Here is a 14,790-nt window from a genome sequence, read left to right on the forward strand (position 1 = left end):
GAATTTCAGGTGAATCGTAACAACGCGAAGCTATATAACAATGTAGGCCACGCTCTTGAAGCGGATGGGAAATACGCAGAAGCGTTGCAATTCTTTAACACAGCAGTGAGCGTGCAGCCTGATGACGTCGGCGCACACATCAACGTCGGCAGGACATACAACCACCTCGGACGATACCAGGAGGCGGAGGAAGCCTACGTCAAAGCCAAGTCCCTGCTCCCTAAAGCGAAACCTGGAGAATCCTACCAAGCTAGGATAGCTCCGAACCATCTCAACGTTTTCCTAAATCTAGCCAATTTGATTTCCAAAAATGTGACCAGATTAGAAGAAGCAGATATGTTGTACAGACAAGCGATCAGTATGAGAGCTGATTACACTCAAGCGTACATAAATAGGGGAGATATTCTTATCAAATTGAATCGTACGAAAGAAGCCCAAGAAGTTTATGAGAGAGCGTTATTATATGACAGCGGAAATCCTGACATTTATTACAATGTAAGTATTACCAATGAATATCCTTCCATAGATTTTCCTTACTTGCCGTCGCCGCCGAACAGTAGCAAACTTTATTTATTTATTATTATTATTTAATATTATATTTAATATTATATTATATTTCGTGATTTTTTAAATATTAAATTTGAATTGAATTTAATCGTCTTAAATATCATTACTGTTAGATCGTAGATAACTATTAGAAAGAATCAGAACATTCTTTAGAAAACGCCGACGAGTATTTCATTGCTACCATGTTAATGGAAAGTTCTCAATTTCTTGTCGTAGTTTGTGTGTTAATACAATATTGTGTGTAGCTGGGCGTGGTGCTGCTGGAGCAGGGCAAGGCGTCGCAAGCGCTGGCGTACCTGGACAAGGCGCTGGAGCTGGAGCCGGAGCACGAGCAGGCGCTTCTCAACTCCGCTATCCTGCTGCAGGAGCTTGGCGCCGCCGACTTGCGCCATCTAGCCCGGCAGCGACTGCTCAAACTGCTCGATAAAGATGGTATGATGCTGGCACTTATCTGGGTGTTCGAACTTTATACAGCAGTTGCATTTCAATTTTGTGGCTAGATACTAGCTGGTTGATTACTTATTCTATTATTGTATTTGTTCTATGAATAATCGTGGCCTACAGACAATTTTTTGCCATATTGATAATCAGTCAAAAGGTAATATTTGTTTTTTTACCATTCTTTTGTAAATTTCTATTATTTTAAACCGATTCTTTACTTGGGGTAGATTGCGAGCACCTCGGCGTGGACGTATTTGAGCTGAAGACAATCTGTACATTGTTTGCAGCGACGAACGAGCGCGTGCACTTCAACCTGGGCATGGTGTGTATGGACGAGGGCGACGCCGCGTGCGCCGAGCGCTGGTTCCGCGCCGCCGTGCGCCTCAAGCCTGACTTCCGCTCCGCGCTGTTCAACCTCGCGCTGCTGCTGGCGGACCGCCGCCGCCCGCTCGAGGCCGCGCCCTTCCTCAAGCAGCTCGTGCGACACCACCCGGACCACGTCAAGGCGCTGGTGCTCCTCGGCGACATATATATCAACTCTGTCAAAGATCTCGACGCTGCGGAGAGCGTGAGTATCACTTTTCACACCTTACATTTCCAAAGTCAGTGTGTTTAATTAATTGCTTGTTAGCAATAGCAGATGTTATGTGATATATAACCTATCTAGATTTTGCCCGCGACTCTTGGAGATTCGTGGAGTCTTTCTAGAGATACGTAGTGATAAACATCCATCCAAACTTATGCAATATAAGTAAAAAGTAAGATTTTGTCCAAAACATTGCTGTAAATGATGACGAGATGTAATGAAATGAATATTAAAAATCCATTTCAGTGTTATCGGCGCATCTTAGAGCTGGAGCCGGACAACGTGCAGGCATTACACAACCTGTGCGTGGTGGCGGTGGAGCGCGGCAAGCTGGCCGTAGCCGAGGAGTGTCTGTCCCGCGCCGCCGCCCTCGCCCCGCACGAGCACTACATACAGCGACACCTCGCCGTCGTGCGCACGCGCCGCGCAGCACTCGCATCCCCCACCCCGCACGCATCCCACACACCCCACACGCCTCACACGCCTTCCAGCGCCAGCGAGGTCCGCGCGCGCTGGAACTACATCCCCCAGCAACCCCCCGACCCTCACGAGACGGACCCCTCATAGCGAACCTAAGAGAACTGAACCGGTTTACAATCTGGGTTATATCAGCAGTTCAGTAATTTGTCGTATTGTGTAAAATATTTAAAAATTAAAAAAAAAACAATGACAAAGATTATAAAAGTACCCAAAATGTTTTTAGTACTTTTTTGACCGAATAAAATAAAACTATGAACCTTCGTAATTGACTTTTTATTTTTTTCTTTTCTAATATAACAATTCAAAATATGCCAAAATTCCTATCTGCTGATATAAAACCCTAAATTGACCTTGTAAATAAAATTGTTTAGAAATAAAAAAAAAACTATATTTGTGAAACACCAAGAAGTCGGCCAGTGATGTCTGCTGTGTATTTAATCGCATTATCTGTTGCTGTCATCAGGGTACCCTTACATATTATTTCACCTTCCGATTAAAACTTAATTTAATATTGAACCGTATAGAAACAACCGTGAAATAACGTCATAGCATTTACCATAAAATATTTTTTAATCGACTTCAAAAAGAAGGAGGTTATTAATTCGTCCGTATTTTTTTTGTAACCTGCCAAAAAATGCTGTTCGAAACTTTTCCCAGATTTTAATGTAAAGTTACATATTCAGTTTTTATTTTTGTTATATTTAAATAATAAATTTAAAATAACATGAATACGGCATTTTTCTGCCATTTACTATGTTTTCGTACTAAGATGTTATTTCACGTTATTTAAATCGTAAAAGTAACGTAAAATAAAATACTATGAAACAATAAATTTCAACAGAGAAAATGTAGATTTCTTAATGAAATGTGTAGGTTTGTATGTTAGGCTTAATTTGCCGTGATATTACTTTTACGTATACCTCATATTCGTAAATATGTAGAATATGTTGGAACGAGCTTTCGTCATTAGCGGTGTATACGGACTTGTGTGTATTTATAACAATAGAGATAATATTGTAAAGACTAAGCCGATTCCAATTTAAATGTATTTATTAAATTAGATTGTTTTTACTTCAGCGAACAAATAATTCAAGTGTGTGTCGCTTCGATTTTATATGTACATAACCTACCTAACCTGTCAGTAACATTTACTCTGTGGCTCGCGTTGTACACAGATAATATTTTTTTTTGTTTCACATAAATTGTGTCGTTTTTTTTTTAATTAATAAAAATTTTGATTTAATTTGCGTACATCTATTGCTAATAATAAAATTCAAGCGATTGCATTTAAGAAATATTCTCTGTAATGAGTATTGTCTGAAAACGACTGAACCGTGAACAACATTTTTAAAAATAAATTGTAAAATGTAGACGTTACACTAGTTTTATTACTTGCCATTTAATTTTAATATCAAAGAAAATAAATCATTTTTGTTTAAATGTTTTATGCCTTTTTTATTATACTTTGGGTTTCATTATGGAATTTTTAGACATATTCTTTGGAAAATAAATACATGATATTTCGGGTAAAAGATTTTTTATTACAGCTTCGATAACTTTATTTATGTATTTATTATTATTATATGTATTTTAAATAAATATAATTATTTTATAAATTATTGTAACTGGGCCTAGTCTTCTATATTATTAAAGTCGATTGGAAATCATTATCTGTGTCATAAATAGTTATTTTGTTAAACGCCATGTTATATTGTGTTGCCACTAACGAAATACGAACAAAGACACATCGTTATCTCTTTCAGTCTTCTTGAATATAACAGAGATAGGTATGTTTTTGTTGTTTCGTAGGTGGAAACCCAATGGTAAAAGTGATCGATCGTTATTAGATGTAGATGTGAAAGTGTAATGTTGTTAATGTTTTAAGATGAAAAAAAGAATAATAATAACTTTTGTAAAAACTGAAATTTTTTACAATGTCTTGAAACATTTGTGGTGGACAATTCAGATGGGAGTTGATGAAATTGTAAGGACCCCGAAATTATAAACTATTTGTCGTCAAAACATTTATTTTTATAAAATAAATGAGGTTTCAAATTTATTTACAATTTGTTTCACTACACTTAACAAAATCCTCCGCTAATCAATCATAACGTTTGAGCAAGACTCATGTCTTTGCCTACAAAAAATCTAAATTCTAAATGGTTATCAAGATAAAACTTTCTAATCATATATTTATAATCTATACCTAATCCGAAGAACAAATTTAGGCGAAAAAAAAGTCCATGTTGTCATTTCCAACAAAATGACGACGAATCGACTTACGATTAATCGTCAAACTTGTAGGTTTATTTATATGTTTTTAATATTCAACAATTCATTGATAAAGAAAAGCCGATGGAGTACGAACAGGTATGAGCCTCGTTCCACCATTAGCAGTATCGAAAACACAATATTCCCTTCCGTTAATTATTTTCCTTTGCGTCCTGTCAGTTATCTTGTATTGCGGTTTGCCGCCAAAAAGCGAATCGTATGGAGGAGGTCGACTATCATCATAGCTATGGTCAACAAATCTTACTCTGGATTTTTTCCTTTTTCTTTTATTGTCCTTGTCTTTGGTATTTGCATTCATACATTTCGATCGCTTGATGAATACCTGAAAATTAAAAAAAAATTCAAAATAAGTATTATTATGAGCGTCGATGGCTCAGAAGTAAAGCACTTGACTTGCAATCTGCAGGGTTCGAATCACGCCATGTACCAATGTGATTTTAAATTTACGTATGTACACTTTTACAATGGTCTTACCGGTGAAGAAAAACATCGCGATGCAACAGATATCTGCGGAAAAATTCAAAAGATATGTATTAAGTCAGCCCCGAGCCACCGTATTTGACTATGGATCTCAATCTATCAAGAAAGATCTATGTACATATGTACCTCTCCAATAAATACAGCGGTCGCGGTCGCCAGTCCGATGGCCATTATGATGTATGTCATCATAAGATCCCTGTTGCTGAGCTGGCGGTCCTTAGACTGCAAATCAAGGGGACATATCTTGGTGGTCGGCAGGTCGCGGTGTTCGAGGTAGTTCACTATACCCGCTTTCAAGAGATTCGTTATCCTATAATAAAAAAATATTAACCATATTAAAGATTTTCAATTTTAAACATTTGGCGTGTTCTCTTTACCAAGTCAAGTGTCAGAATGATTAGTAAGGGGACATAAACGTCGACATTTTAGTAAGGCCTAGTGTTGCGGCAGTACACCGGCACAGTGTCGGATTTTCTTCCTAACAAAACTGATCTTTTATACATGCTATTCATAAAAATGCAATGAAGATGTTAGTGGATTTTTACAAGCTTTTATTTTATAACTACAAAAAGAGGTGAAAAGTTTATTAGGACTTTGAAAGTACAGATGAAAGTTGTTGAAACTACTGATGTACCTACCAAATAATTTACAAAATCTACGGACCATATAATCTTAAATGTAATCTGTCAAATACCTACACAGTATCAAAGAGTATCTTCAAGGTCGTATTATTAGGATACGCGAATGCTCTTTGCTTCTTCATAAAGAACTGTGGTGCGACAACATAGGTGCATCTGTCGCCTTCATCGACACCCTCCCTGGCCTTCCTCAAGTAATCTCCGTACATTAAATGGTCTATAGCTGTCTGCTCCTTCACCAGCACTGCGCCAGCGCGGACAATAGGAAGGTAATCTTCGTCTTTACTAACAGAACGAAACTGTGCTCGACCGTTCGATACCATTTTGTTTAGATAATATAATTCTTCGTCGGGCTGTGGAAATATGCAAGTTAACTTCTTTCTGTTTTACTCCGAGTTTAGTGGTCAACAATACTATTTTTAATAGTTATTAGCTAGGGAATGGAAAAACTGACAAATAGTTTTTGAGTTATCTATGTGGATCTTAGGTATATAGAAATATGTAAGTATCATAGTATTTTGAGGTAATTTATATATCTATTTTAAATTCTTTTGATTCTCTAGGGGCGTGGTTCCGGCGACGCCTTGTTGGAGACGATTTAAATTTCTATCATAAATGTATAATATTATTTTAATTATTTCAAAATGTTATAATGTCTGTAATTAGATACAAAAATCATTTTAGATTACATTTCTTATAGTATACTGCACAGCGCCACCCTCAGCAGCGACCCATCTGTAGCTTTTCTTGTACAGGTCCTTGGGACTTTCAATGTCCAGGGTGAACTTGGAAAGCGTCAGAAAAGCCGTCAGATTAGCTGTGTAGAACGCAGACAGTAGTATTATGAATATCCACCAAGTAGCGAATAGGACACGGGTTGTGTCTATAATCGAGCAAAGAAAAAAATAGATTAGATGATTTGTGAATGAAGTCATTTGAAATGGAGGAAAACTAGTCTTAACTATAGTAACATAATCCGTTCTTCAAATCATATTTAACCTTTTTTTGTTTCAATCCCTCAGATTATTTACAGCCAATAATTGCCGCGAAAAAGTATTTACTTGTTTCCTATAAAAACCAATATTGTAAGCGATAAGTCATAAGCCTGTATATTACGTAATAATATATTAACAACATTTATGTATCATGTATATTTATAGGTCAAACTATAGAAAGCCTAAAAATGATCATTAAGGCATACATATTATGAAAATATATGTAATCAAAGTAAGCTTAAACACAAGTTATATACAAACAGGCGTCATAATATACAAATAGTAAGGCGTGACTAAAGTGTGATTAACGACGACCGCAATTAAATATGATAATATCAAACGAAATCACTAGAATTATGGAAAAATAAATATTGGTTTTTAATTTGAACAATACAACTATTTGCTTTATATTTACAACAATATTCCATAATAATAAAAGCTAGTTCCTTTGCTGAAAATATGTTAATTAACCATCTCCAAACACTTAAATATAAACACAGGAAGAAGACAAACTACATTTTGGTCGTAGGGCTTTTTGTATCGCCACTTTTCTCTCATGAAAAACATTAATCTTTGCTTTTATTCTTTTACGTTCGGATCCGTTTAAATTAACTATAAGTGAATACTAAATAAAGTCAATATTACATCAACATGCGCATTTACTTACTAGCCTCCGGCGCTAAATTAGTTCCTTGCTTGATGTAGGATCCATACACGAACCAAATACTCTCTGACAGATCTATGGGTCCCTCTTTATCCCTAACTAATTTGGACCTTATGCGCGTCAGGAATGTTATGCACGGTCCATAGGCAACAACTGCTGCCAGAATAAGGTACCTGATAAATAAATTCTATTAATAAAATCGATATACGCATCGGTAATCATTCAATTCTTGCAAACATACTTGAAATAAGATCAAACTAAGATCTAAACTATAGTCAAGTCAATAAAGGATTGATATGTACCTACTTGGTCAAATATTAACAATAGCAAGTTCCGCAAATCCTTTACCGTAGGCACTCTGACTCTAACTTAACGTAAAGTAGAAAATATCAATTCAAGGTTATGGCTAAAAAGATGCGACAGTGGCGTCCACATCCCTATTAAACATCATCTCGGTTATTCATCTGATACTGCTCCCTTTCTGTATTTGTGCATCGTTTCCTCATTGCTAGCCTGACCCTTAGCTTACCAAACATATGTTTCAAATGGAGCGAGCAAGCCCGAACCGGCGGCGGATTCCTTGGGTCGTTTCAGCATCATCATCCACACGCCTTCATCCAAATCATTAGAGAACGTTGCCTTTTTATTGAACTTTACCAGTCGCGTCAAAAATGCTGCAGCCATGTCTACCTTCTAATGAACAATTATCTTAATATTTATGACATTTACAGCTAACCTATTTTTTTTAATATAAAAACTTTAAGCTAATATTATCAACCGCTTCCTTTATAGAGATAATAAAAGATTGAAGAAGAAAGAAGAAAGCTGCTATTATAATATGGGATAAAATTCTTACACTACTGTTAACTAGATTGATCAGAGAACTTTCTGGCCTGCCGCCGCCGAATTCATAGTTAGTCTCCGGGACCACGACCTCGAAAGTGAAATTAAACTTTTGTCGCAAAATTTCCACGATAGCGAATGCGACTCCATGACCCGTAATCGTTCCATTGCTTTCTGTCTTCGTCCAGCTCAATGGATAATTCTTAAATCAAAGTAAAACTAGATCTAATAACTAACTAAAAGTTTTAAAAAAGTAAAGAAATATCTCACATTTGCCTGTGTTTTTCAACTTTGAAGAATGTTTATTATAGACCTTATAACTAGTTAATTAATAATAGAATTCATCGCTGTATAAAGTACGATAATTTTACTTACATTATAAGTTCCAATTCTTAACAATTTTCCGTTGAGATCGTGGGTCAAACTCATTTCATTTTTCTCGTATGACGAACGAGACCCTAGTTAAAACATTTGTAAATTTGAATTTCGAATTACATTAGAATCCAAAAATTGCCGCCATCTTTCTAATAAGCGCAAAAATCAATTAGAAAACCTACCAGTTGTTGGATTGTTGTATACATTTTCGCAAAAGCTTGCGTTGCAAACCGCTGAAAATATAAGATCTATTCCGGAAGCCATGGCATAATAACAACTGTCATTTGCAAACTCGGCTACTGCCCTGGTGTATGGTCAACGTGCCTAGCATCGACTGAAAGCAAAGCGAGGATGCGCCTTGACACAACTTACGTGACCGCCCCTGTGGTGTTATGATTAATGTCCGTTGGAAAGTATGGACATTCTTATAAAAGATTTATCGCATATTACTTAAGAAAATATAAAAGTGACAATCCTAAGTAGAGTTAACATATAAAATACATGATAATTCAGCACAACACTCTTCCAAGCTATGAACTTGGTGAAAAATCTCTTTTTTGATCCCAAATAGATAATGTCAATGTCCAAAACTACTTTTTGCATACAACTCATATTCAATCTTGAAGCAACAATATCGCGTGTTGTAATCCGCAATTTCTAGTCCTCTCTCTTTCTTCTGTCATCCTCCATTATCTCCTGTTACAACACAACATCCACTTTCTAATTGTAATCATTTAAACGTCTAATAGGTATAATAAAGTAATAAAAATGTTGCTGTTATTATTTAAAGTCTTATCTATATTTTTCTTTTCTCATTAATATTCTTTATTGGGGTGACGGCATGGCAGCTTGGGTAAATTATTGTCATAGGTTGTAACAACAGTAGCCGGTATGGTTATGTAAAGTTATTCATCCATTACCGTGGCAAATAGGAGGCAATCATGCATATTGGTTTTCAGTATATTTACATCATACTTCAAACGCTTTATGGTATTGCATTTATCATTATGGATATTAGTGTCCTCTTTAGATGAGACTGAAAGATTAGTCTAAACATACTAAGTATATTGGAGTAATTTCGTCAGTAATCGTAATCACTGATTAATAACCGATTGAAGGTGATGTTTAAAATATGCAACGAATTAATAGAAATAGAGTTTTCCTAGGTTTTCCAAAGTTCTAAATTTCTCGTGAATGTCACAATAATTAGCAACGAGCTAGATCGATTTCCCGCAAATTTAATTTATGTATGTGCAATTTTCTCAAAAATCAAAAGATTAATTTAATAAGTTAAAATAACAATTGTTACAAAGATAAATTACGATTAAAGAGGATTTATGCAAAGGTTTCTAAACGATTAATGTTTCTATGTTTCAGAACTGAACTGACTCCAGATTCAAAAAGTCAAAACAAACACCTAACCTATCTTTAAAAAGCTGTCTATTTTCCTACATTATAAAAAATCTTCAACTGTACTAATAAAAATACTTTAATTAATAATGAGGGACGTATATATATCACACTGTGAAAAGGATTTTTTGCAAAAAATTGTAACAGGGGGTCGTGTAAGTGTCGTTGTATTGCGAAGTGTTTTTCTCTTGAGTTTAATAATTGTTGAACTTTCCGTCCTACTTTCAGCGATTAGATGGCAGAAATTACAATGAAAGTCGTAAACTTAACATTTCTTTTGGTTCCGAGTATGGGAGTTGTATAGTTTCTTTGGGAGAAACAAAGTAAGTTTTTAATTAACAACTTAAAATTAAAAGATAATATGGGTACTAATTGTAATCAATTTTAGGGTATTGTCCCAAGTATCTTGTGAAGTTGTGCAGCCAAAACAAATCAGACCAAATGAGGGTATTTTGTTTATAAATCTTGAAATAACTCCAATTGCGGGCCAACAGTTTGAAGCAAATCGTCAAACTGATCTTACTGTGTATTTGAACAGACTTTTAGAAAAATGTTACAAAGACTCTAAGTGCATCGATCTTGAGTCTTTGTGTATTGTTGTTGAAGAAAAGGTACTTTCTGTATATTACTAATTAATTACATATTACACATATACAAATATCACCTTTGAAAAATGTAGACATATTGAGATCATAAATTCCAATACTCTTTTAACATAATACCTAATTGGGCAATTGGAGTGCAAAGCTATTTTTAATCAAAAAAATCCTTTGATTTTGAATTATAATTGAATTTTGACCTATGGGCAACTAATATGCTTAAATATTTAATCTGCAGGTATGGTCACTAAGAGTGGACTTAAAAGTACTAAATCATGAAGGCAACTTAATAGAATGTGCAAGTATAGCAACATTAACTTCATTGGCACATTTCAAAAGGCCAGATGTAACACGGAGTGGTGACAAAGTAATCATACACACATTGGCAGAGAAGGATCCGATACCTACTGTACTATACCACTATCCTGTCTGTTTGACATTTGCTATATTTAATGAGTGAGTATATCTTTTTAGACAATAATTTCATGTACCAAATAATGTTTTCAATATCTTTTAAGCTAGAGTAGACAACTTTTGTGTTTGCCATCATATAATATGTAATTTTGTGACCAAGAAATTATGCCTTTAATGAAAATGAATAGAATTTTGTAATACTCTAACCCTCTCAATATGCTATTGAACCTGGATAAGCTAGAATCTTTTAAAAACAAGTCATTGTCCGGTTCTGACGAACAATCTTCATAAATGAGAAAATCCGGTTAAAGAGAAACCTGTATAAGGAAAAAAGAAATTGAGGTTGATTGGACTCTAGCTTATCTTAGTTTGATTGTAAAAGACTAGATAACTTTGAAGTGTTTTGTTATATCAGATATTGTTTCTATAAGACACATACAATTTCATTTTCAGTCTTCTCATATCAGATCCAAATTTCCTTGAAGAGACAGTTTGCATGAGTAACATGGATGAAGGCGGTAACAGAGGTGGGATCCTTGTTGTTGGCATGAACCAGTATAAAGAGTTATGTTTGCTAGACCTGACCGGAGCGGCTATTGACAACTCTAATATTGTACATAGAGCTTTATTAGTTGCTGCAGATAGATGTAAGGAGCTTGTTGATTTGGTGAAAAGTACTATTGTTGATGATGATACTGCCAGGTAATGGAATATTTTTTTTTCATTATATTTTTTAACACAGTTGTAAAAAGATGCCAGATTGAAATCCAATGAAATTACATGACATCTTTAACAAATATCAAACCATTAACATTTCATTGGAAATTACTTATTGATAATCAATTGAGTTTACTCCGTCTTAAGGCTGCAGTATATTGATTAATTTTTAATTTTCAATTGAGATTAATTTGATTATTTAGACTTTGGCTTTGTATGTATGCTTGGTGCAGTCTGTTGTATGTTAAAAATTTATACAAATTTCAGACAAAAAAGAGTAAAGAAAAACTTCTCGGATATTATAACAACAGAGCATATGCTGTCACTGAATAAAAAGGATTTGAGCATTTGTCTTAAAAACTACAATGTTGAAGACATTCAAAATCCACAGGACGAGGAAATGGAGGATGAAGATGTAAAACCAGAACCAAGCAAATATGATGGTAAGTTTGTTATCTTCATAATTTAACTGAAGACTTACCCGATAATAGATCTTGATCCATTTTTGAAAAAGATATAGAGCCTATAAGAACTTACTGCATTACCATATAAAATATAGTTAGACACTAGTTAAAGACATGTTTTAACACTTTGAATGCTAGTGAGATTGTAATGGAGCTCAAAGTTGTTATATGTTTCACCGTACTGCTTTTGGTAAAGTATTTCATTATTATCGGTCAAGAAGTCATTTCGCAAGCCTAAACATAATAATGTTTTTAATAGCCATAATTTGTCAAAAATGCGCACGCCGGGGGTAGTAGTCACGGTATAAAACGGTTGACGTATGTTTAGCTAAAATGTATTTAAAACATTGTCTAATTTTGTATAATAAGTTTCATAATTTTTTTTTATAGAATAGATTCATTTTTATTCATATGGTTCAAATTCAAGCAATCTAGTTTTCGCCAGCAATCTAAAAATCTAACCGAAAGATTAAAAGAAAATGTTTCATCAATTAAATTTTCTAATTTATATAAAATTAACTTCAGATGTATCTAGTAGTGAAATAATGGGTAAAACAAATTAAAGAAAATTAATTTCTTTTCCAGTAGTACCTTCACTACCACAGACTGCTGAAATTGTTGCTCAAAAGGGTGCTTCAACGTGGATAGAAATATCATCAGGTTCAGAGGAAGATTAACAAAATACTTTTGTCAAATAAAATGTAATAAAAATTACATTTTAGTGTTTAATTATATGTCTTAATGCTAGAATTTTTTTCATATTAACATTGCATTACCCTCATCAATTTACAATCATAACATATTTAATTGTGAATATTGAAGCATCAATCTAATTCAACTAAATGGAAACAAAATTTGAATAAATACATTGACCCATTTAAGGAAAACAGTTACATCTATGAGATCTCTTATGAAATGTAACTCTTTCCTTTAGATGGGTCATCTGATAGTTTTCAAACAAAAGTTTAAAAAATAAATTTATTTACAATATAGAATAAAGATGTATACAGTGTGCTTTAACATAAGTTCATGTAAATAAACCAAAAAACGGTTTTGTATTGCATGCAAAAAATTGATTAGTTAAAATACATTTACAAAAAAATAAAGCAGCAAAAACATTACATGAGTAATTTATTACTTAACTTTATTTCAATTTCATTTTAATCATAAATATACTCATCTTAATTTCTTACAAAAAGTAATGTCATTTGAAGTTTTCAATTCAAGCCAAAAACATTTTGGCAATATAGTTTTTTTTATTCATTTAATATTTCATAATATAAACAGGGTGAGCAATAACTTGCGTACATGATATTTGAAAGTTATTTTCAACTACAATGATTGAAATGACTGGAAGATAAACAAACTACAACTATAATTAAAAAATAATTGTTCATTCACACATATTTACACTGAATCTGAATTTATTCCATTTTTCTGATCCAATTTATTACCATTTGTCTTCACCATATAAATAAAATAAGTCATTATCTCTTTCTCATTTACAGGGAGTGATTTGAAGTGTTTCTGGATAGCCTGAAATAATAAAAAAATATATATTGCAGATTTAAAAAAAAAGAAAAATATGTAAAAAACTGCTACTTTTGGCAGTATGCGTGTAAAAATGTAGCTACTTACATCAGCTAATTGAGCTTTATTTAACCCTGGCCTTGTTGGGACCTTGTAATGTCTTTTGTATCGCCTTAATGTATTCACTTGGAGCTGATACCAGTCAATCTCTGGACAATCCATGTCTGCCTCATTGCTATCGTCTTCAGAGTCTTTAGGCCTCCTTTGTTTTGTTCTTGCACATTGTATCATATTTTTGTGGTAATCGCAAATATAAGTATGCCTTGCCTGAAAATTACAAGTAAAATTATTGGTAATTATAAACAAATATGGGCTTTTTTTTTTTTTAAATTAAATGTCTACAATTGAATGCCTATACCCATTAATATAACACTGCTTAGCCAAGATTGAGGTAAACGGTGCATATTTGTAATTTTACACCATCTGGTTGTCTTTTCTTTCAGGGTATATAGATTCTAGTATATAACTAGGTTCTAAACTATGTTTTATTTTGAGATTAATTTTATTTAACAAATGTTAAATGGATACTAACTTGATGATCAATGTTGAGTTTAAGCCTTCTTTGAGCCACTGTCTTTTGTACGCGTTTGCTGTACGAGGCGTTGCCAGCGGGTCGCCTACAGCGATCCCCGTCATCCACAAGGCAACATATTTGATCTGAATTGCCTCTAGAATCTTCTTCTCCTGTACTAAACCCGTTGTTCATTTGATACTCGCGTTGAATCATATATAACAGATAGATTTAACTTCCTCAGCAGACCTCGCACTTGGCGACGATAAACAGACGACGTATTCACAAAGCCCCGCAACAATTGAGGTTATGGAACGTAATAACACTGATCATTTTCACGAAAATAAATAACTAATAACAAAACAAAAGTGTCCGGTTAATAAAGTTTCACACTGTATTCATCAAATAACATTCAAAAGTGTAATCATTGCACATTAGTCAAATTAAAAGTCTATTGGTATTCACAGTAGCCCACTAATGAGAGTATTTTGTACGTGTTTTACAATTCCTATTTTTGACTTATTATTTAGATTGCCCTCTAATATAACTTATAGAATCAATACTACGATGGAATCTATATTACTTCCCATATAACATAACAATTATATTTCACCGATCGCCATTCGAGTAGACGTCCCGTCACCTTACTCAACGTCAATGCTGTACTGCTGGTATTGTGGTAGTACAGCGCACACTTGCAAACGAGTGTTCAATACAAACGTGA

At 34.0% G+C, this 14,790-nt stretch overlaps 4 protein-coding genes across 7 annotated transcripts in view; 2 read left to right on the top strand and 2 right to left on the bottom strand.

Moving 5' to 3' along the window:
• Tmtc3 (Transmembrane O-mannosyltransferase targeting cadherins 3) overlaps positions 1-2,300 on the top strand; it is a 185,467-nt gene extending 183,167 nt beyond the window's left edge. Inside the window, exons 9-12 of the mRNA XM_013319908.1 lie at positions 10-495; positions 813-999; positions 1,296-1,576; positions 1,841-2,300. Coding sequence (XP_013175362.1) covers positions 10-495; positions 813-999; positions 1,296-1,576; positions 1,841-2,161 — 1,275 coding nt within the window. The 3' untranslated portion in view covers positions 2,162-2,300. The remainder of the gene's footprint in view (positions 1-9; positions 496-812; positions 1,000-1,295; positions 1,577-1,840) is intronic.
• A 1,906-nt stretch (positions 2,301-4,206) lies between these two features.
• Ir76b (Ionotropic receptor 76b) lies at positions 4,207-8,834 on the bottom strand. 3 transcript variants are annotated; one of them, XM_013319593.1, is made up of 10 exons: positions 8,544-8,834; positions 8,362-8,444; positions 8,000-8,188; positions 7,673-7,833; positions 7,147-7,316; positions 6,174-6,367; positions 5,545-5,837; positions 4,973-5,156; positions 4,841-4,873; positions 4,207-4,688 (listed from the first exon to the last, which is right to left on the bottom strand). In XM_013319593.1, exons 1-10 carry the CDS (start codon positions 8,623-8,625, stop codon positions 4,410-4,412), a joined length of 1,668 nt encoding a protein of 555 aa, XP_013175047.1. In that variant the 5' UTR covers positions 8,626-8,834; the 3' UTR covers positions 4,207-4,409. The 3 variants fall into 3 exon arrangements, with proteins under 3 accessions (XP_013175047.1, XP_013175049.1, XP_013175048.1); XM_013319595.1 differs by having other exon boundaries at positions 6,174-6,301; positions 7,673-7,836; XM_013319594.1 differs by lacking the exon at positions 4,841-4,873 and having other exon boundaries at positions 7,673-7,836.
• A 907-nt stretch (positions 8,835-9,741) lies between these two features.
• Positions 9,742-12,679, top strand: Rrp45 (exosome complex component Rrp45). 2 transcript variants are annotated; one of them, XM_013319688.1, is made up of 7 exons: positions 9,742-9,926; positions 10,000-10,094; positions 10,160-10,382; positions 10,609-10,826; positions 11,238-11,486; positions 11,769-11,944; positions 12,554-12,679. In XM_013319688.1, exons 1-7 carry the CDS (start codon positions 9,861-9,863, stop codon positions 12,640-12,642), a joined length of 1,116 nt encoding a protein of 371 aa, XP_013175142.1. In that variant the 5' UTR covers positions 9,742-9,860; the 3' UTR covers positions 12,643-12,679. The 2 variants fall into 2 exon arrangements, with proteins under 2 accessions (XP_013175142.1, XP_013175141.1); XM_013319687.1 differs by having other exon boundaries at positions 9,743-9,926; positions 12,551-12,679.
• Positions 12,680-13,112: 433 nt separating this feature from the next.
• Positions 13,113-14,693, bottom strand: Sap30 (SIN3-associated polypeptide 30). Its single transcript, NM_001312353.1, is given in 3 exon segments — positions 13,113-13,501; positions 13,604-13,822; positions 14,088-14,693. Coding segments are annotated over 3 exon segments (543 nt in total). The 5' UTR covers positions 14,283-14,693; the 3' UTR covers positions 13,113-13,372.
• Between the last annotated feature and the right edge of the window lie 97 nt (positions 14,694-14,790).

The sequence above is a fragment of the Papilio xuthus genome, unplaced genomic scaffold, assembly GCF_000836235.2.
Source record: "Papilio xuthus unplaced genomic scaffold, Pxut_1.1 DF826115.1, whole genome shotgun sequence".
Taxonomy (NCBI): domain Eukaryota; kingdom Metazoa; phylum Arthropoda; class Insecta; order Lepidoptera; family Papilionidae; genus Papilio; species Papilio xuthus.